This window comes from Narcine bancroftii, chromosome 11 (assembly GCF_036971445.1).
Source record: "Narcine bancroftii isolate sNarBan1 chromosome 11, sNarBan1.hap1, whole genome shotgun sequence".
NCBI classification, from domain to species: domain Eukaryota; kingdom Metazoa; phylum Chordata; class Chondrichthyes; order Torpediniformes; family Narcinidae; genus Narcine; species Narcine bancroftii.
The window spans coordinates 47,752,138-47,774,819 of record NC_091479.1 but is presented as its reverse complement, the minus strand read 5'-3'; the positions used below and the strand labels follow the sequence as shown (position 1 = coordinate 47,774,819).

Below are 22,682 nucleotides of genomic sequence, written 5' to 3'. Positions count from 1 at the left end.
TCTGGGATGCATTGCTGGGGTGGAGGTGGGAGCTGGTACAATAAGGATATTCAAAACACTCTAAGATACATGGATGGAAAAATAAAAGAGGGTAATGAGTGTGAGGTAGGGAAGAGTTAGATTTGTAATGGCACTGATATACCATCGTTTACAAACAATTAAAGAATACCCTCACTCGTTTCTTCCAGAAGACAATGGAGTCGACCTTCTTTATCCTCCTCAGACACAACATTGCATTCTTCAACTCCCGAAAGACCACCCAGCCAAACCCCTTTGACCTTCTCATTGGCTCATTGCCACATTGTAATCCTGACCCTCTCTCTCTACTCCTCCTGCATCGGAGATCCATCACCCATACACTGATGTTTAACACACTCGGACACATGGGCTATTCCTCCAGCGCGATGCTTCAAATACATCATCAGCGGCAAATGGCACCGTTCCCAAAGCAGGCAGATGCATCACCGTGACAGCCCCATTCCCCCCCCCACCTCCAGCCTCCGAGCCATGCAAGGAGGCGACTGAATGGAACTGTCCCCAGTGTAATGGTCTGGAGGGTTGACAGTTCACCTGATCTCGTATGATACTGGAAGACAGGCGATGCAGGGGTACGACTGGTCCTTTTGCTCTGGCCCTGATGCAGAATGTGGACATTCGAAATACACTGGCTTCAACCTGTTGATGGAAACAGTGTTACCTTTTCCATTCCTGTCAATAACAAAACACTATGAATGGTGTCATAAGACCTGGAAAGAACCATCGTAAATGAGCTAAAGTGGTTTACGAACAACATCATGTCAAAGAAACACACGAGTACAGTGTTGACAATCATTTGGCACATCCACTGCAGAAGATGCTGCCACATAGGAGAACATCAGAGTTATCTCATTTTCTCAAAGAAAATCAAGAAAACTGACCTGTTCATGGAGCACTGTGTTTGGACTCAGATTCACAAACTCACCTGGCAAGGTCAGGATACAGTCATAGACTAGCTCTACCACTAAACATCTATGATCTGCCCTCAGAGCTGTAGTCACGCAAAGGAGAACCATGGGCAAACGTTCGCTTCATGTAGATGATTTGCCACCTGCTGTCAATGGTGCTTTCGATCGTCAATGAAAATGCTCAAAGAAGCTGTTGGCCTGAAATGCTTAGCCATAATTCAGGTAGTGACGAGAGGATCAGTGAGAGCTCAGACCAATGCTGACTCGAACTGAGACCCTCGATCTGTTGTAATTGTGCCCAGAACACCAAAAGATGGAATCCAATGATCCACAAAAGCCCAAGCAATTGTCTCTGCAGAGATGCCGATGATAGGAATTTCGTCCTTCCACCTGGTAGTCCTGTCCTCACCCGTGAGCAGAGAAGTACATTGCCGAGATGGCGGAAGTGGACCTTCCAAGCCACAAGGTGCATGTGCTGGAAATGGGAATCCAAAACAACAAAATCCCCCAGCTTGAATTTCATGTGCCTGGAGACTTTAGGGCGTTGACTTAGCAAGCAAGTCCTTGCCCATAATCCAACATTCTGTTTAACACGAAGCCAGGTAAGATGTTCCTTCACCAGTTTGATTGATGCTCTTCTACCAGGAAGAGATAGATTGTGAAGAGAAAATCTCCTGCCTCATAGCCACCCACACAAACAGCCTCGTCCTTTCTGTTGGGGGAAAAAAAATCACAAACCAACTTTTCACCTGATTCATCCAGCATCACATCTTGAAAATGGAGACCAGAGTTGATCTGGTTTCACCGGATGAAATCGGCATCAGTGTGACGTGCATGAGCCATGGCACTGAAATCGATGGCAGTAGTTTTATGTAATGTCGAGCCTGAATAGGGCACCAGCCACAGCATTCACTTTTCCTCAGATGTGCTGTGTGTCCGATGAAAATTGTAGGATGAAGTCCAAGTGCCGAATCTCTCTGGGCAAATAGAGATGTGTGCTTCTACTTGCAGTATGCAGAAGAGGCTGGTGGTCTGTACAAATGGTCAAAGAATGACCTTCCAATAAAAAACTGAAATATCGAATTAGAAAATGGGATTCATGAGAGAATTACAAAGAAATTTATTTCAAAATTGTATCTACTATATCAAGAGGAATCTCCAAATCCAAACTTGAATAAATCAAAAGAAGGATGGGAATTGGATTTGGGAACTGAAATTGACCCTTTTTGCTGGTCTGACGTTTGTTGGGACAATAATTATTGTTTTTGATAGATTAGTTAATTATAACTTTATTCATCAATTATATTTAAAGCTACAACAATTAATTTATTCCTAATTTTTCAAATTCATATTTTAGATGTGGCACATAAACTGGTACATTTATACATTGTATCTGGAGATATCTCAAGGTGACATCATTTTGGAAAAATGTGGGCAGGTTTTTGGAACAAATTATCATAATGTTTACCATTAACACCTGAGCTTTTACTTTTGGGAAATGTATATGATTTGGAAGCCTAATTCAATTTCTCAAAGAACAATTAATTATTTTTATGTCGCATTGGCAGTTACCAGGATATGTATAACAATTCCATGGAAATCTGAATCCCATCTTAAAATTGATTGTGGGGAAATGCAAAATTGTATTCCCTTAGCAAAGGTGACTTATAATATTCGAACTGGGTATGATACATACTTCAAAATATGGAAACCATATTTAGATATGGGTTTGGATATCTAATGTATTCACTTCTCCACCCCACCACCACTTTTCTTTAATCTTAATGGTTGAAACTTATCATGTTGGTTTCATTCTACTATTTTATTAATATCCTGCCTTTCCTTTTGGGAGGGAATAGTTATCACAGTAGCTTTGCACCTAGATCTGTATTTTTTATCTTTTATACTTTTTTCTCTTCTCACTTTTCTATACAGTTCAACCATTTATTTTTTTTATTCTATTTTCATAATTGTAAGTTTCATTTGGATACGATTCTATAATTATATTGAACTGTATAGAAAACTATACATATATTTTTTTAAAAACTGAAATATTTCACTGCGAGATAGATAGCTAAGAGTTCTTGCCGAAATGTACTATATTTTCCTGAGCTGGTGACCACTTGGCTGGAAAAAAAATGTCAAAGTTTCCAATTGCCCACAGACTCGTTGTTCGAACACTGGTCCCACAGCACTGACAGATGCATCTGTGGTAAGAGAGCAAGGCCTTGGGCATTTGATGTACAAGCTTAGTGGCCTTTGTAAGAACAGTGTTCACATCATGGAAAGCATACACGGCATCGTCTTTCAAAGTTAAGGTCTTTTTGAAACAGGCATCAGATCCTTTGAGTCATTCAGCAAGAGGTAATAGAGATGCTGTGGCATTCACCAGGGAACAGCAATAAAAATTCCTCCAACTTAAAAACCATCACAACTGGCCAACCTTAATGGCGGGAAGAAATTCTCAAAATTCACGCATTTCCCATTCATCAGGCAAAATACCATGTGGCATAACTCTAGGTCCCAAAAATACAAGATCAGAAGCACCAGAAACACTTTCCTGGGATTGATCACGATGCCACATTCCTCAGGTCTTGGAAACAATGAGATAAGGTGGCTCTTGTGCTCCTCTTCATCCACACTTACAACCAGAATCTGATCGATCAACACAAGCACCAAAAAAACCCAAGGCCAGTGAATTAGTGGTCCATGAACCACTGAAATGTCTGAGCTGCATTTCATAGACTGAATGCCGAACGGGAGCATCACTGCTGTCTTCGTGACATCCGGAGACTCAAATTGAATCTAATAGTAAGTAGGTACTAGATCTATTTTGGCAAATGCATATTTGCTGTGGAGGTTTGCTGAGAAGTCTTGTAAATTTGGAATATTTTATCAGTCAGGCTTGGTGGAATTGTTCAGGGGACGATCATCTCTGCAAGGCCGCCAATCCCTAGTTTTTTTCAGAACCATATGCAACCGTGAAGCCCAGCAGCTGTCAGATCTGTGGAATACGCCCAACTCTTGCCAATCCAATCTTGCGATTTTAAGATAATCTGGGGGTATTACAAGCCTGCGTCTCAGACCCTGCCTTTATATGGTGGCTTATTGCATGTCTGTACACCGTTACGATGGGGTCATGAGGCAAGGAAAACACGAGTAAGGCTTGGAAAGGGCAGGAATCAGGTTGAAGGTTTGTCAGGCAGCAGGTGGCATTGGAAGGACAACAAATGCAGCTCACTTGCATTCAAGAGCTGCAGTCCACACAACGTTTTTTCAAATACATCACAGAAAAATGTGACAAGAAATTCACTCCCAAAATGGAATTTGCCACATTTACAACTGAAAAACTACCCAAAAAGATGGCAAGACTAAAATGAAGCATGAGTAACCTCTGGCCATGTTTGAATAAGAGAATCATTTGTAGCTGAAAGAACACATGACATATTAGAAAGACTATGTTCCTCAAGGATTGGAGGGACCGGCACCGATAGAAACTGACAGAAAATTTTGAACTTTTACATAGAGATGGCAAACAAATAACCTACTCCAACAATTTCCTCCAATGTTTCCATTTTTCTCAGTTGCCTTCGATAATCTCTCTCAAATGAGAACAAGATCCCAAAACAAAGGAGGAGAACCATGCCACCAGGCCCATTGAGCCTGCTCCATAAATACACACTGAGCTACTCTACACTCCTTCCAATTTCCACACTTTTCCCCATATCCCTTCATGCCCTCACTAACGAGATACTTGTCTATTTCTTGTTTGAATACTCCCAGTCATCTGGCTTCCACTACTGTATGAGGCATTAAGTTCCACAGCTCCATGACCCTCTGGCAAAAGAAGTTCTTCCCAATCTCTGTTTTGGATGGATAACCTCTAATTTTCTTGTCATCGATTCACCCACCAAGGGAAACATCTTACCCGCATCCACCCTATCTAAACCTTTCAAAATAAAAAATGGCTCCATGAGATTTCTTCTTTAATTTCCGATATCCCAATGAATATAACCCAAGAGCTGTCAAACACTCCTCATACATTATATTTTGCATTCTGGGAATCATTCTCGTCATTCTCCTCTGCACCCTCCCCAACAACATCACATCCTTTCTCAGATAGGGGGCCCAAAACTGCACCAAGACTCAAAATGAGGTCTCACCTGTGCCCCATAGAGCCTCATTAACACCTCTTTACTCTTGTACATATTTCTCTTGAAATGAATGCCAACATAGCATTCGCTTTCTTCATTACTAATTTCACCTGGTCATTAACATCTTCGAATAAATGTTCTGGGTTTAATTTTTTTAAATCATGTTGTGGTTCCTTTTCATCACCTTTTTGGAAGCTGAATTCACAAAATTTTCCAAATATTTTTTCAGCAATAATTCTGTGGTACAGAGGATTACTCATCTTTCCTAGAGGTTAAAAGTTGCATTTTGATTTTGTTGTCTCAACTGAACATTGTACAAGGTGAAGGCCGATTAAAATGGATTCAGTAATGATGGCCTTCAACTTTGCATTATTGCTGTGGCTACACAGCTTGAATGATAAACTGCTGTTTCTACAGGGAATTAACTCATGGAAATGTTCTAAATACATTCATTGGAGATAGACCTCTGTGAAATGTTTACTGCCCATCGACAACAATCCTTGAAAAGAGATGAATCATCACCCAACAGAGCAGCCCAGGAATAGGACATTTGGTGAACAATGTCTGTGGTGACCATGATGCTCATTTAAATTAATCCCATCTGTCAGCACATGGTCCATACACATCACCCATTCCCTCTTGTTCATGTGCCCAACCAAAACCCTCTTAAATCGTGGTGATTTCACCACTATCCTGGCAGCGTGGACCAGACTCCCACCGCACTGTGCAAAAACCTGCCTCACTTCTCTCCTTTTCCCCTCTCATGTTCAATATAGGCATCGTAGTATTTTTACATCTCCCACAGGGGAGGGGGAAGAAGAAATCTACCTTCTCCAGGACTACAATAATTGGATAAATTTCAACCAGGTCATCACTCAGCTTCCAATGCTCCAGAGAAAACTATCCAAACTATCCTCTCCTCAGACCCAATGCTCTATCCCAAGCAACCCCCTGATAAACTCCTTTTGTCATGCAGCAACTAGAATTGCAGAAAACACTCGAAATGTGGCCAAAATTACACCAAAGTCCCTATATTTTTCAAGGAATTTGGACAAGTAACTGAGAAAAATTAAATTTTAGACACATGGTACGTCAAGATCAGAAGGATTGGAGCATTATTGTTCAAGTGACACAACTTTAAAAAATAACATCTAACTTGATGAAGAATGTGATGCTACAACGGGAACAACGGATGGAATCAGACACATTCTATGAGCATTGGGAAGCAAAGAAAAACGAATTGGTTTTCCATCTCTTCCAAGGCGACCCAATGACCCCGACAGGTCCTCACCGACCTGCGACCGTAGTACCACAATGGTCGCGTCCTGGGAGGGTGCCCACGATGGTCGCAAGTCGGGGTTTTGACCGCGTGTGAGGACCCCTGAAGTCTTAGAGCCTATTTTTAAAATCAAATGATTTGACAAACGAGAACAGAGACACAGGGCACAAAAGACCCAAAATGTACGGATTGACTTTGTGACTCAGGGTCCATTGGCTGGGGCAGCCATCTTAATTTCTGTACGCATGCGCCAGACGTCAGTTGGCGCTTGCGCAAACAGTTCACTTCGTGGCCCTCAATCGGCACATGCGTATCTGCAAGATATGCGCAAACTCATCAAGCATGCGCCAACTAGACTTGCCAATCACGTTCCGCGCCCCCTCCCGCTGCAAGTAACACCGCAGCCTCCAGCCTCGCCCTATCGACACCATCAGGCCTCGCACCGACGCCTCGGTTTCACCCAAACACCCCGCCGGTACCGGCCGCTCCCGGGTATGGCCCAGCGGGCTGCTGGTCACCCGTTTTCCCTGGACCACGCGGCTGTGGATCACGGCGCCGCCGCCAACTTCTTCCCGTTGGGCCAGCGAGGACACGACGGACCCTGAGCAGACGATGCCGCCGCAAACGTCCCGCCTCCCCACAGCACAAGCCAATCAGCCTGCGAATCCGCCCATCAATCCAACCCGACTTCAGCGTCCAATCAAATAGCAGCCTCACCGAATCAACCCATTGGCTCGCGCAACTGAAGCAACCAATCAGCGAGCGATTGAGCGAACACACAGGTGAACCCAATCAGCATCGCAAGACAGAACACAAAGGCAGTGGAAGGAGCAGGAGACCTTTCGGACCTTTCACTTTCAACTACCCCAACAACTCAATCAAATCCTTGGGAAACACAGGATCACTTTGTCTTGGCTCCAGGATTCCTCTGATCTTAAGAAATACATTGTACCCCAACTGCAAGGGAGACTATTTATTATCAAACTTTCGTTCATATTTATTACCGCTTCCAATTTAATGGAGGACACAAGTGGTTGTGTCAGCCAGCTGGACCACCTCGGGGAACCTCATGGAGCAGTCAATCATGGTGAGAAGGTAACTCATCCCGCGGGAGGCCGGAAGTGACCCCACAATGTCATTGTAGATGTGGCTGAACCTATGTGATGCTGGCTCGAATGTCTGGGGTGGTGCCTTCACGTATGTCTGCATTTTGGTCATCTGGCAGAGTGTACAGGCCTTGGCCCACTGACAACCTGTTTCTGAAGGCTCAGCAAGACAAACCTATTGACCACCATTTTGACAGTACTGATGGCCGGGTGCGTCAGGTTGTGCACCTCATCATAAAACTGCCATCTCCATGCTGTCGGCACAATGAGGTGGGATTTGCCATTGGAATGCCGCAGAGGAGCGTCTACTTACCAGGGTCGATGTTAACATCCTCCAGCCTGAGCCTGGACACTGCTGTCTTGCTTGCAAGAATATCAGGGTCATCCTGCTGTCCCCTGCCGAGGGCTAAATAGTCTTTTCACTGGGACAGGGCCTGGTCAGACTTGATTGCGGGGGTGGGGCAGTGCATCACCCACGATGTGTTGAATGTCTGTAGTGAACTCAGACTCATATGAGAGGAGTCGCTGCTGCTTGGCCGACCACAGGTCCAACACTTTATGGAAGGCAAAAGTTAATGGCTTCTAGTCCATGAAGACACTGAATTGTCTACCTTCCAAAAATACTTTAAGTGCCTGACTGCCAGGTACAGCACCAATTGCTCTCAGTCAAAGACACTGCATTTGAGTTCAGGTGGCCAGAGGTGTCTGCTAAAGAAGGACAGAGGCTGCCATTCCCCTTCGATGAATTGCTCCAGTGCACCCCCTACTGCTGTGCTGGAAGCATCTACTGTGAGAGTGGTGGGTGTCTCTGGCCTGGCGTGTACCACAAGGGTTGTGTTGGCCAGTGCGTCCTTGGCCTTCTGGAATGCCTCCAAATCCTCATTGTCCTAGGTAATGTTTTTACCTTTCTCCGCATGATGTGGGCCACTACCGGTATGAATCGGTGATAAAAATTAATGGTACCAGTGAATTCTTGCAGCCCCTTCATTATGTGGGGTTTGGGGAAGCACTGAACAACCTCTACCTTTTCAAGCAGGGTTTAGTTCCGTGCCTGTTGATTTGACCCCCAAGGAAGTCGAACGTTTCCAACCTGCACTGGTACTTAGCAAGGTTTATATAGTATGTCCAAATACCTCCAGCTAGGTGCACAGTCACATTCAATAGGGTAGAGAATTCCAAGGATATTTCATTTTCATTGAAGACATTTCTTAAAGTCTAAGCAGCCGATCGGTTATTGGGAAATTGTGACACTTGGTGAGCCTCTTAAATGCCCCTAAGATTTCAGCCTTCACCACCACTCCAGTTCTTGGGCTCGTCCCATGTCCCTGACCTGGTACGCATACATTGCATCCCCTCCCCTTGTCACCCTCCTGTTGCTCCACCCCGAGCCAGTGGTGAAAGTGGTTTCTGTCCCAACAGGTGTTGGGGACCTCAACCAGGGAGCAGACCCGGGAGATGAACCTCAACTGCATCTAATTCACATTCCCGCAGATCAACGCACGACCGTGGGCCAAGGTGAGTGACCCATTGGTGAACCGGAGCTCCGGGGGTGGTCTCCATCCTCTGGGTTCATCCCCAATACTGTCCCCTGTCACCCACCAGGCCCATCTCCAAACCCCCATCTCCCACCAGGCCCATCTCCAAACCCCCATCTCCCACCAGGCCCATCTCCAAACCCCCATCTCCTACCAGGCCCATCTCCAAACCCCCATCTCCCACCAGGCCCATCTCACACACCTCTGCCCTGGCTGGAGCAGTTTCCCTCTTCATGTGGGGGTCCAAAATGGATGGAGTGGGAAGGAGGTCCATGTACGTCACCAGTCTATGGTGTTATGAGCCCAAAGGACCCCAAAACCCAGCAGCAATAGACATTCACCAGGACAAGTAGTTGCGCGAGTCAAGGATTGATTCGGTGAGGCCGCTATTGGATGAGACGCTGGGGTCGGGTTGGATTGATGGGTGGGTTCGCGGGCTGATTGGCTCTTGCTGTGAGGAGGCGGGACGTTGGCGGCGACGTCATCTGTTCGGGGTCCGTCGCGTCGCCGCGGGCGCGAATGGGAGGAAGTTGGCGGAGGCGCCGGGACCTTCCTCAGCCGCGCGGTCCAGGGAAAACGGGCGACCCGCAGCCCGCCGGGACCCACCCGGGAGCGGCCGGTACCGGCGGGGTGTTTTAGTGGAGCCGAGGCCTGATGGCGCCGACTGGGCGAGGCCGGAGGCCGTGGGGTAACTGGCAGCGGGAAAGGGGCGGGGGAGGGGCAAGAAGAAGTTTGGAAGTCTGGTTGGCGCATGCGCGGTGCATTTGCGACTTGGAGTTGGGTTTGCGCATGTGCGGCTAATATGCACGTGCCGACTGACGGGCCACTCAGCAAAGCCACAAGTCGCGCATGCGCACTGAAATTAAGATGGCTTCCCTAACCGATGGACCCTGAGACACTGAGTCCCAAAGTCAATCCGCACATTTTGGGTTTTACGTGTCCCGTGTCTCTGTTCCCCTTTGAAAATCATTTTATTTTAAAAATACACTCTAAGACTTCAGGGCTCCTCGCACGGGGGGGAAACTTCGACTTGCGTCCATTGTGGTATCTGACTGAACTTTTGGGTTCCATTGCGGTCGCAAGTCGGGAAGGACTTGGGGTCATTGGGTCGCTTAGGAAGGGATGGAAAACCAATCCATTTTTTTTTGCTTCCAAATGTTCATAGAATGTGTCTGATTCCATCCGTTGTTCCTGTTGTAGCATCACATTCTTCATAAAGTTAGATGTTATTATTTTAAAAGTTGTGTCTCTTGAACAATAATGCTCCAATCCTTCTGATCCTGACGTACCATGTGTTTAAAATGTAATGTTTCTCAGTTACCTGTCCGAATGGCTTAAAAATATAGGGACTTAGGTGTTAAAAATACAGGGTAAAGATTTCACCAATCCTTTTGAATTTATGATCTCTGGGATTTCTGGACATGTTTTCTATTTAGGTTGGTGTATCATGCAGACCTGTTTGGTTGCAGCAAGTAAGAAGTTATCGCCTTGTAGCATCTGCTGTGGCAGCGCTACCAAATAAAGAGACATCCCCCCAAGGTGAGAGTAAACCAAAGACTGGCTTTACTGTTTTAAATTCCCCACATGTGCTCGCTGGCCCACCCACTTCTGGTGACGTACTCCCTGACTTCCCGATTTACGTCATTGTGTCATGGCGTCACTCTCCAGCTGTCTGCCTCTACGTGGAAGTGGAGGGCTCCTCAGCCCATACATGGTGCTAGGAGTGGGCTCCTTCTCGTCAGTGAAGGGGAGTCCGTGCCATCTTTGACTATCCGAGTGTTGCAGAGATTTGGCCTCTTTTTGCTCACCTGGTCTCTTGGCATGCTACAATCTCAGTGTTTATAAGCGGGAAATTCTTTCAATGTTTCATTCAACTTTATTACAGAATTCTTCCTAGATTATCTGTGTACCATTGAAGGTTATGGGTTTTCTTGAACAGGGATCATGATTTTACTCATAATTTGGTGAGCCAATGGATGGGACATTTTTTGCTCATGCCCCATGGGAATCGAAATAAAAATGTAGTGACAAAATTAGGAAGGTTTGTTGACCCTTCTTTTTAAGCAGGATGTCATGATGATGTTCATCTTGCATATGATTTGTCAGTTCTTAATGGCAGCTGCCATATTGGCATTGCAAGGAGAGATGGGAAATGGGTCAGGTCCTTGATGGTCCCAGTAATGCAATGTGGAAAGATGTCATGGGGTTGAATGTGGTTTAGGGAGGGAGAGGGTAGAGTATTAATTTTTAAGAAACGTATGTTGCCAGCCACCTATCAATATTTTTTATCAAATAGAAACTCCTGCTGGTAGAACCCATTTCCTACTTTGAACATTCCCAATGTCATTATCTAAGCAGATATTGTTCAATCTCACTTCTCCTTCTTCCAAGTTATCTGGATGCAAGCAATTCTTCTGCTGTGCACAGAATTAAACGTTTCTAAATTTCACCAGGTTTTGGTGCTCGAAAGGTAAATGTTTCCTGCTCAGGAAGGTTCTTGTAGGGTTTTTAGAGATTTGTTATTCCAGGATTTCCACAACTGAGGTACCTTCATAAGTCACCTCAATGTCTGGCTGAGGAAACTTGCCCCATCAGGATTTTCCAGATGGTAACTTCTTTTTGCAAGCTATTACATAGTTCCATTCCTCTTATTCAAAACAACAGGAGTTCTTTCTTCTGCTCAAGCTGTTGTTAGATAAACAAAACCCACGTGTGACTTTCCTCTAAGCACCCTGCAGAAAAGTACTTGTAGCCATCCTGGCTCCATTTCCAAACAATGGTCATTCATTTTATGACATCAGTTCGACTAACACCAACTTGTGAATGTGAATAACTTTCTCCAGAGATCTTCAATATTTCTTCAGTCTTTCAAATAAAATGTTTTATAATATATGTGTGTGTATGTATGTAACCTACTCTAAATCTTACCAAAATCCCAAATATTACCAAATTCTCCAAATATATTTATCCATTACAATATCACGTAAGGTGCATTTAAGAGACTCTAAGACAGGTTTACATGGGTGAAAGAAAAACAGGGTTGTAGCGGACGCAATGCCACCGTCAGTTCACAGACTTACCTGACACGTCGCAGGCTAACAGTGCTGGGCACCAAAGTACAGTGAGTGGATCAGATGAAGCCCCTGCCTAAAGGCACGGGGCACAAATGGCTGGTAGCTTTAACCTGCTGGTCCTCTGGACCAGGTGTTCACTAATGTTCTCATTGAGAGGCAGGGAATAAAAGGTCTGTATGTCTGCAATAAACCAGTCTTGAGTTGACTACCTTTGTATGTGTTTTCCTTTATTTAGTAGCATCTACCGCAGTAGCTGCTACAGGGTTTTTTTTTTGTTAGAAATATCAAGATCAACAAAACATCGTGGGTCAAAGGGCTTGTACCGTGCCGTAATATCTGTTATTTCTGTTATTGCTTGATTTGAATATCTGTTGTAAGCTCTGTGAGACTTCAATAATGTAGCAAATTTGGGCAGCAACATTGCAGTCAGAAATTTGTATCTCCTGGTTGACTTGAGTTTTTTACCTTTTCACACAATGCTTTATAGTTCTGGTCAGTAAGAAAATAAATATTGTGCATGTTGAATATGTCATTATGTCTGAAAGTAACACTGGAAAAGAGTCATTAACACCAAGGTAAATAGCACCCTGTAGTGGGTGGTGCAGTTTCCTGATGGGCACAAGTTATCCCTCAGTGGCTACAGTGATGTGAAACTGTGGGTAAGTTATTTTGATTTATACATGGCAAAATTGGCTGTTGTTTGTTCCAATTTCAGGTAGATGAGATTGCAAAGAGGGTAAGGATAGAAAATAGTTGGGGAACAAAACTGGGGCTTGCATTTGATGGTGTGAAAGTCAAAATGGAAACTCAGAATAGGCTAATCTGATTAAGCAAGCCACTGGCTCTTATACTTCCACCAGAAGTGAATTGAATTTTGAGGCATTTACGGTGGGTAATTTCAAAGTCTGTTGATTGTAAGACTAAATTAAGAGCCCGTTTGCCCCTGGCTGTGCTGAAAGATTGTTTTGTTTATTAACTAAATCTTTCTGAGAGGGAGAATAGACTGAAGCTACTTTACTACTCGTTGTTGATGAATCTTGCAGTAGGATCTTTCAACTAATTACAGACTCCTAATTCCTCCCCCTCCTCGGTCATTTTCTCCTGCAATCTACATCATTTACCACCATCGAGGGATTCTCATGCAGGGTAAAGTTTCACAATCACCTCCTCCAACCATGTCTGTTCTCTCTGTGGCAGGAAACCCAATGCAGAGTCAATAACAGATTGGCTGAGCACCTCCAATTTGATCACAATGGCCATCTTGGCTAATGGTCACAAGCCGTTTTAAATTCCATTCCATTCTCACACTGACCTTTGTCTTCTGCCTCCTCCATTTTCAGGGTGAGGTCAAATCCAGAGGAACCATCTCTTATTGCATTTGTGACTCGATAGTATGCATATGGAATTTTCCAAAATCATGTAACCTGTCCACCACCTCCCCCCTCCACAGGTTTCACTCTCTCTCCTGCTGATTCACCAAGTTCCCCTCGTATTCTCCCTTCCAAACCGATAACTTTTAAATGTGGGCAGAGAAATGGCAGATGGAGTTTAATCTGGACAAGTGTCTTGCTCTTCAAGAGGACTTGTCATACTGTTGCATAGAGGGATCTTGGGGTACAAGCGTGAGCTCCTTGAAAGTGGCAACACAAGTGTAGGGTGTTAAAGAAAGTATTCTTCATTGAGCAGGGCATTAAGTATTAAATGTGATTAGGTCACATTTTGAGTATTTTCTGCAATTCTAGTTGCTGCATGACAAAAGGAATTCATCTGGGGTTTGCTTGGGATAGAGCATTGGGTCTGAGGAGAAGTTGGACAAATTTGGATACTTTTCTTTGGAGCATGGGAGGGTGAGAGATGACCTGGTTGAAATTTATCCAATTATTGTAGTCCTGGAGAAGACAGATTTCTTCTTTCCCGGCCCCCGTGGGAGATGTAAAAATACTTCGATCCCTATATTGAACATGAGAGGGGAAAAGGAGACAAGTGAAGCAGGGTTTTGCACAATGCAGTGGGGGTCTGGCCCACATGGCCAGGATAGTGGTGAAATCACCACGATTTAAGAGGCATGTGGTTGGGCACATGAACAAAAGGGAATGGGTGATGTGTATGGACCATGTGCTGACAGATGGGATTAATTTCAATGAGCATCATGGTCACCACAGACATTGTTCACCAAATTGCCTATTCCTGGGCTGCTCTGTTGGGTGATGATTCATCTCTTTTCAAGGATTGTTGCCGATGGGCAGTAAACTTTTCACAAAGGTCTATCTCCAATGAATGTATTTAGAACATTTCCATGAGTTAATTCCCCGAAGAAACACCAGTTTATCATTCAAGCTGTGTAGCCACAGCAAAAATGCAAAGTTTGAAGGCCATCATTACTGAATCCATTTTAATCAGCCTTCACCTTGTACAATGTTCAGTTGAGAGAAGAAAATCAAAATGCAACATTTAACCTCTAGGAAAGATGAATAATCCTCTGTACCACAGAATTATTGCTGAAAAAATATTTGGAAAATTTTGTGAATTCAGCTTCCAAAGAGGTGATGAAGAGGAACCACAACAAGATTTAAAAAAATTAAACCCAGAACATTTATTGGAAGACGTTCATCACAATAAACATGTTCAGGTTCAGTGATGATCGATTCTGGAATGGCATGTGGCAGTAATAAAAGGAATGCAGGATAGATATATTCCAAGGAAAAATAAATTAATGATTTGGATTGTGATTTAAATGGTTTTGTGGCCAAATTTGCGGAGGTCACCAAGATAGGGGACAGAGTAGGAAGTGGAGAAACCGTAAAGTTGCAGAAGGATATAAACAGATTAGGAAACTGGGCAAAATGATGGCAGATGAGATTTAACACCAAGAAATTTACTGTTGTACATTTTGGCAGTGGAAATAAACAGGAAGCATACTATTTGGATGGGATGAAAATTCAGACCTTGGATGTGCAAAGGGACCTGGGTGTCCTTGTGCAAGGAAGCCTAAAAGTTAATAACCAGGTGAAATTGGTCATGAAGAAAGCGAATGCTATGTTGGCATTCATTTCAAGAGGAATAGTGTACAAGAGTAAAGAGGTGTTGATGAGGCTCTATGGGGCACTGGTGAGACCTCATTTCAAGTACTGGGTGCAGTTTTGGGCCCCCTATCTGAGAAAGGATGTGATTTTGTTGAAGAGGGTGCAGAGGAGAATGACTAGGATGATTCCCAAAATGCAAAGGATAACGTACAAGGAGTGTTTGACAGCTTTTGGGTTGTATTCATTGGAGTACAGGAAATTAAAGAAGAAATCTCATGGAGGGATTTTGTGTATTGAAAGGTTTAGATAGGGTGGATGCGGGTAAGATGGTTCCCTTGGTGGGTGAATCGAGGACAAGAAAATTAGAGGTTATCCTATAAAACAGAGATTAGGAAGAACTTGTTTCGCCAGAGGGTCGTGGATCTGTGGAACCGCTGCCACATACAGTAGTGGAAGCCAGATCACTGAGTATTAAATCAAGAAATAGTTTTGTTTCAGTTTACGGAGCAGATTCGATGTTCCTTTGTCCTCATTTGGGAGAGATTATCGAAGGCAACTGAGAAAAATGGAACAATTCTAGGCAGTTGTTAGAATAGGTTATTAGTTTGGCATCTCTATGTAAAACTCCAAAACTATCTGTCACTTTGGAGCGGTGCCTGTCCCTCCAACACCTGAGGAACATAGATTTGCTAATATGTCATGTGTTCATTCAGCTACAAATGATTCTCTTATTCAAATATGCCCAGAGGTCACTTGCATTTCATTTCAGCTTCACATCGTTTTGGGTGGGTTTTCAGTTGTAAATGTGGCCAGTTCCACTTTGGGAGAGAATTTCTTGTCACATTTTTCAGTGATGTATTTGTCAAAATGCCGTTGTGTGGACTGCAGCTCTTGAATGCAAGTGAGCTACATTTATTGTCCTTCCAATGCCATCTGCTGCCTGACAAGTCTTCAACCTGGCTCCTGCCCTTTCCAAGCCTTCCTCAAGTCTTTTCCTCGCCTCGTGTCCCCATCATAATGGTGTGCAGACATGCAATAAGCCACCATATAAAGGCAGGGTCTATGAGACGCAGGCTTGTAATACCCCAGATTATCTTAAAATCTCAAAATTGGAATGGCAAGAATTGTGCCTAGCCCACAGATCTGACAGCTGCTGGGCTTCACGATTGTATGTGGTTCTGAACAAACTAGGGATTGGCAGCCTTGCAGAGATGATCGTCCCCTGAACAATTCCACCATGCCTGACTGATACAATATTCCAAATTGACAAGACTTCTCAGCAAACCTCCATGGCAAATCTGCATTTGCCAAAATAGATCTAGAATGTGCTTACTATTATATTCCATTTGAGTCTTTGGATGTCACAAAGACAGCAGTGATGCTCCCGTTTGGCATGTTTGTGTTTCTGAGAAAACCATTCGGTCTATGGAATGCAGCTCAGAAATTCCAGTGGTTCATGGACCACGAACTCACTGTCCATGGGTTTGTTTGGTGCTTGTGTTGATTGAGGAGATCTGGTTGTAAGTGTGGATGAAGAGGAGCACAAGAGCCACCTTATCTCATTGTTTCTAAGGCTTGAGGAATGTGGTACCGTGATCAATCCCAGGAAAGTGTTTCTGGTGTTCCTGATCTTGTATTTTTGGGAGCTAGAGTTATGCCACATGGTATTTTGCCTGATGAATGGAAAGTGCGTGAAATTTGAGAATTTCCTCCCTCTGTTACGTTTGGCCAGTTGTGATGGTTTTGAGGTATGAGGGATTTTTATTGCTGTTTCCTGGTGAATGCCACTACACCTCTTGCTGTACGACTCAAAGGATCTGATCTCTGCTTCAAAAAGACATTATCTTTGGGAGACCATCCTTTTTATGCTTTCCATGATGTGAACACTGTTCTGACATATGTCACTAAGGTTGTACATCAAATGCCCAAGATCTTGCTCTCTTACCACAGATGCATCTGACAGTGCTGTGGGAGCAGTGTTCGAACAACGAGTCTGTGGGCAATTGGAACCTCCGGTGTTTTTTTTCAGCCAAGCGGTCACCGGCTCAGGCAAAGTATAGTACATTTGGGCAAGAACTCTGAGCTATCTATCTCGCAGTGAAACATTTCAGTTTTTTTTTTAATTTATAGTTTTGTATTTCTTTCTTTGGCTTGGCTTCGCGGACGAAGATTTATGGAGGGGGTAAAAAGTCCACGTCAGCTGCAGCTCGTTTGTGGCTGACCAGTCCGATGCGGGACAGGCAGACACGATTGCAGCGGTTGCAAGGGAAAATTGGTTGGTTGGGGTTGGGTGTTGGGTTTTTCCTCCTTTGCCTTTTGTCAGTGAGGTGGGCTCTGCGGTCTTCTTCAAAGGAGGCTGCTGCCCGCCAAACTGTGAGGCGCCAAGATGCACGGTTTGAGGCGTTATCAGCCCACTGGCGGTGGTCAATGTGGCAGGCACCAAGAGATTTCTTTAGGCAGTCCTTGTACCTTTTCTTTGGTGCACCTCTGTCACGGTGGCCAGTGGAGAGCTCGCCATATAATACGATCTTGGGAAGGCGATGGTCCTCCATTCTGGAGACGTGACCCATCCAGCGCAGCTGGATCTTCAGCAGCGTGGACTCGATGCTGTCGACCTCTGCCATCTCGAGTACCTCGACGTTAGGGGTGTGAGCGCTCCAATGGATGTTGAGGATGGAGCGGAGACAATGCTGGTGGAAGCGTTCTAGGAGCCGTAGGTGGTGCCGGTAGAGGACCCATGATTCGGAGCCGAACAGGAGTGTAGGTATGACAACGGCTCTGTATACGCTTATCTTTGTGAGGTTTTTCAGTTGGTTGTTTTTCCAGACTCTTTTGTGTAGTCTTCCAAAGGCGCTATTTGCCTTGGCGAGTCTGTTGTCTATCTCATTGTCGATCCTTGCATCTGATGAAATGGTGCAGCTGAGATAGGTAAACTGGTTGACCGTTTTGAGTTTTGTGTGCCCGATGGAGATGTGGGGGGGCTGGTAGTCATGGTGGGGAGCTGGCTGATGGAGGACCTCAGTTTTCTTCAGGCTGACTTCCAGGCCAAACATTTTGGCAGTTTCCGCAAAGCAGGACGTCAAGCGCTGAAGAGCTGGCTCTGAATGGGCAACTAAAGCGGCATCATCTGCAAAGAGTAGTTCACGGACAAGTTTCTCTTGTGTCTTGGTGTGAGCTTGCAGGCGCCTCAGATTGAAGAGACTGCCATCCGTGCGGTACCGGATGTAAACAGCGTCTTCATTGTTGGGGTCTTTCATGGCTTGGTTCAGCATCATGCTGAAGAAGATTGAAAAGAGGGTTGGTGCGAGAACACAGCCTTGCTTCACGCCATTGTTAATGGAGAAGGGTTCAGAGAGCTCATTGCTGTATCTGACCCGACCTTGTTGGTTTTCGTGCAGTTGGATAATCATGTTGAGGAACTTTGGGGGACATCCGATGCGCTCTAGTATTTGCCAAAGCCCTTTCCTGCTCACGGTGTCGAAGGCTTTGGTGAGGTCAACAAAGGTGATGTAGAGTCCTTTGTTTTGTTCTCTACACTTTTCTTGGAGCTGTCTGAGGGCAAAGACCATGTCAGTGGTTCCTCTGTTAGCGCGAAAGCCGCACTGTGATTCTGGGAGAATATTCTCAGCGACACTAGGTATTATTCTATTTAGTAGAATCCTAGCGAAGATTTTGCCTGCAATGGAGAGCAACGTGATTCCCCTGTAGTTTGAGCAGTCTGATTTCTCGCCTTTGTTTTTGTACAGGGTGATGATGGTGGCATCACGAAGATCCTGAGGCAGTTTACCTTGGTCCCAACAAAGCTTGAAAAACTCATGCAGTTTGGCATGCAGAGTTTTGCCGCCAGCCTTCCAGACTTCTGGGGGGATTCCATCCATACCTGCTGCTTTGCCACTTTTCAGTGGTTCGATTGCCTTATATGTCTCATCCAGGGTGGGAACCTCATCCAGCTCTAGCCTTAGGGGCTGTTGAGGGAGCTGGAGCAGGGCGGAATCTTGGACTGAGCGGTTGGTACTGAAAAGAGATTGGAAGTGTTCTGACCATCGGTTGAGGATGGAGATCTTGATCTCACGGACCCGTCCCCTGAAACCCTCTGGGATCAGTTGAAGACTACCATACTGCAATCCACTGAAGAGGTACTGGGCTTCTCCTCCAGGAAAAACAAGGACTGGTTTGACGAAAACAGCCAGGAAATCCAGGAGCTGCTGGCAAAGAAGCGAGCTGCCCACCAGGCTCACCTTACAAAGCCGTCCTGTCCAGAGAAGAAACAAGCCTTCCGTCGCGCATGCAGCCATCTTCAGCGCAAACTCCGGGAGATCCAAAATGAGTGGTGGACTAGCCTCGCCAAACGAACACAGCTCAGCGCGGACATTGGCGACTTCAGGGGTTTCTACGAGGCTCTAAAGGCTGTGTACGGCCCCTCACCCCAAGTCCAAAGCCCGCTGCGCAGCTCAGACGGCAAAGTCCTCCTCAGCGACAAGATAGTTTTGTATACAGTACAATATAATACCAGAATCGTATCCAAATGATACATTGATCAAAATAGAATAACAAATAAATGGTTGTACTGTCCATAAAAGTGAGAAGAGAAGAAAAGTATAATGAAAAAAAAAACAGATCTAGGTTCAAAGCTCCTGTGATAACTATTTCCTCCCAAAAGGAAAGGCAGGACATTAAAAAAAATTAAAATTAAACCAACATGATAAGGTTCAACCATTAAGATTAATGAAAAGTGGTGGTGGGGTGGAGAAGTAAATACATTAGATATCCAAACACATATCTAAATATGGTTTCCATATTTTGAATAATGTATCATACCCAGTTAATATTATACATCACCTTTGCTAAGGGAATACAATTTTGCATTTCCCCACAATCAATTTTAAGATGGGATTCAGATTTCCATGGAATTGCTATACATCTCCTGGCCACTGTCAATGCAACTTATAAAAATAATTAATTGTTCTTTGAGAAATTGAATTAGGCTTCCAAATCATATACATTTCCCAAAAGTAAATGCTCAGGTGTTGATGGTAAACATTATTATAATTTGTTCCAAAAACTTGCCCAGATCTTTCCAAAATGATGTCACCTTGAGACATGACCAAAGAGAATGTATAAACGTACCAATTTCTGTGCCACATCTAAGACATAAATTTGAAAAAATTGCAATAAATTAATTGATATAGCATTAAATATAATTGATGAATAAATTTGTAATTAACTAATCTATCAAAAACATTAATTACTGTCTCAACAAATGTCAGACAAGCAAAAAGGGTCAATTTCAGTTCCCAAATGCAATTCCCATCTTTCTTTTGATTTATTCAAGTCTGGGTTTGGAGATTCCTCTTGAAATAGTAGATACAATTTTGAAACAAATTTATTTGTAATTCTCTCATGAATCCAAATTTCCAATTCAATATTTCAGCTTTTTATTGGAAGGTCATTGTTACACAATTTGTACAGACCACCAGCCTCTTCTGCATTCTGAAAGTAGAAGCACACATCTCTATTTGCACAGAGAGATTTGGCACTTGGAGTTCATCCTACAATTTTCATCGGACACACAGCATATCTGAGGAAAAGTGAATGCTGTGGCTGGTGCCCGATCCAGGCGCGACATTACATCCAACAATTGCCATCGATTTCACTGCCATGGCTCATGCACGGCACACTGATGCCGATTTCATCAGGTCAACTCTGGTCTCCATTTTCAAGATGTGACCCTGGATGAATCGGGTGAAAAGTTGGCCTGTGATTTTTTTTCCCCCAACAGGAAGGACTCTGCCGTTTGTGTGGCAGTTATGAGGCAGGAGATTTTCTCTTCATAATCTATCTCTTCCTGGTAGAAGAGCATCAATCAAACTGGTTAAGGAAGATTTTATCTGGTTTCATGTTGAACAGAATGTTGGATTATGGGCAAGGACTCGCTTGCTGGTTCAATGGCCTAAAGTCTCCAGGCACATGAAATTCAAGCTGGGGGATTTTGTTGTTTTGGATTCCCATTTCCAGCACGTGCACCTTGTGGCTTGGAAGGTCCACTTCTGCCAACTCGGCAATGTACTTATCTGCTCACATGTGAGGACTGGACGACCAGGTGGCAGGATGAAATTCCTATCATCGGCATCTCTGCAGAGACAATTGTTTGGGCTTTTGTGGATCATTGGATTCCATCTTTTGGTGTTCTGGGCACTACTACAACAGATCAAAGGTTTCAGTTCGAGTCAGCATTGGTCCGAGCTCTCACTGATCCTCTGGGCACAACCTGAATTATCGCTGAGCATTTCAGGCAAACAGCTTCTTTGAGCGTTTCCATTGACAATTGAAAGCAGGTGGTGATGCATCTCCATGGAGCGAACGTTTGGCCATGGTTCTCCTTTGCATGCCTACTGCTGTTAGGGCAGATCATGGATGTTTAGTGGTAGAGCTAGTCAATGGCTGTATGCTGACCTTGCCAGGTGAGTTTGTGAATCTGAGTCCAGGCACAGTGCTCAATGAACAGGTTAGTTATCTTGATTGTCTTCGAGAAAATGATTTGGCAGAGAATGATTCCAACTGAAACGGTATCTTCTTATGAACCAAAGTAGCAACACCTCGAGCTTTCGAATTAAATGGAGATGAAAAACATGTCCGACCCAATCTCTTTTCAATTTCATATGTTCTTTCTCAAACATATGAGTTTCTTGCAAAAAAGCAAGATCAACCTTCATTTTCTTTATATATGCCAATATTCACTTTCTTTCAATCGGATTATTGTCCTTTAACATTAAAGATCACAAAATTGAAATGAGCCATAACTTAATTTCCTCCTGAGATTGACACTTCACACAAGTAAATGCTCTTCACAAACCCCTCTTTTCAAAGAAGAAAATCCTGTAAAAAAACCTACGAGTATAAGAGTCGGATCCCCCTCTGTGGACCAGGTGCAGCTAATACCACAAGTGGCAGATGACTTTAGAAGTAGTCGAGTCAACCACCACCCCCCAACTGAACATTAAAACCCATCAGTCATCCCAGTGATAACACCCACATTGAGCTTGAGCTTCATCTTCAACAACACTCACCAATTCTGATTCCAACTTCTTTTCCCCATACCCATACCAATCTTATCCTCGGACATTTTCCCCATTGATTCCTTCAAATCTGGGAAGGAATTCACAAAAGTTAATGCACCATAAGGACTCTCAAAACATTGAGACTGATCAGGCCCATAAAGTAAAGTAAACTTATACCCTTTCTTCCACAGAACTGCTTTGGCCAGATTAATCTCTTTCCGTCACTTAATAATCTCCTGACTTAAATCAGCATCAAATAAAACCCTATTGCCTTGAACCATCATAGGGCTTTGATCAAGGCGAGCTTTCTGAACCGCAAGCCGCAAAATCATTATCTCTATCCTGATATCGCAAACATCTTAAAAGAACCGCTCTTGGCATTTGACCCGGAAAAGATTTTCTCCTTAACGCCCTCTGAGCCTGATCTAAAAAAAACTCAACTCCCAACATCTCTGGAATCTATTTCCAAAAATAATTTTACAGGATCTGAATCTTCAATATCTTCCAGC

At 44.1% G+C, this 22,682-nt stretch overlaps 1 protein-coding gene across 5 annotated transcripts in view; it reads right to left on the bottom strand.

The window, feature by feature from the left end:
* Nucleotides 1-9,712, bottom strand: part of LOC138745342 (endophilin-B1-like) — a 52,406-nt gene extending 42,694 nt beyond the window's left edge. For 4 of the 5 annotated variants that reach the window (XR_011346191.1, XR_011346192.1, XR_011346193.1 and 1 more), the window contains exon 1: nt 9,221-9,712. Coding sequence is in view for 2 of the 5 variants with exons in the window: in XM_069902331.1 (XP_069758432.1) it covers nt 9,221-9,292 (72 nt within the window). In the remaining 3 variants the exon portion in view is untranslated. The remainder of the gene's footprint in view (nt 1-9,220) is intronic. The other variant, XM_069902330.1, reaches the window with a different exon arrangement.
* Between the last annotated feature and the right edge of the window lie 12,970 nt (nt 9,713-22,682).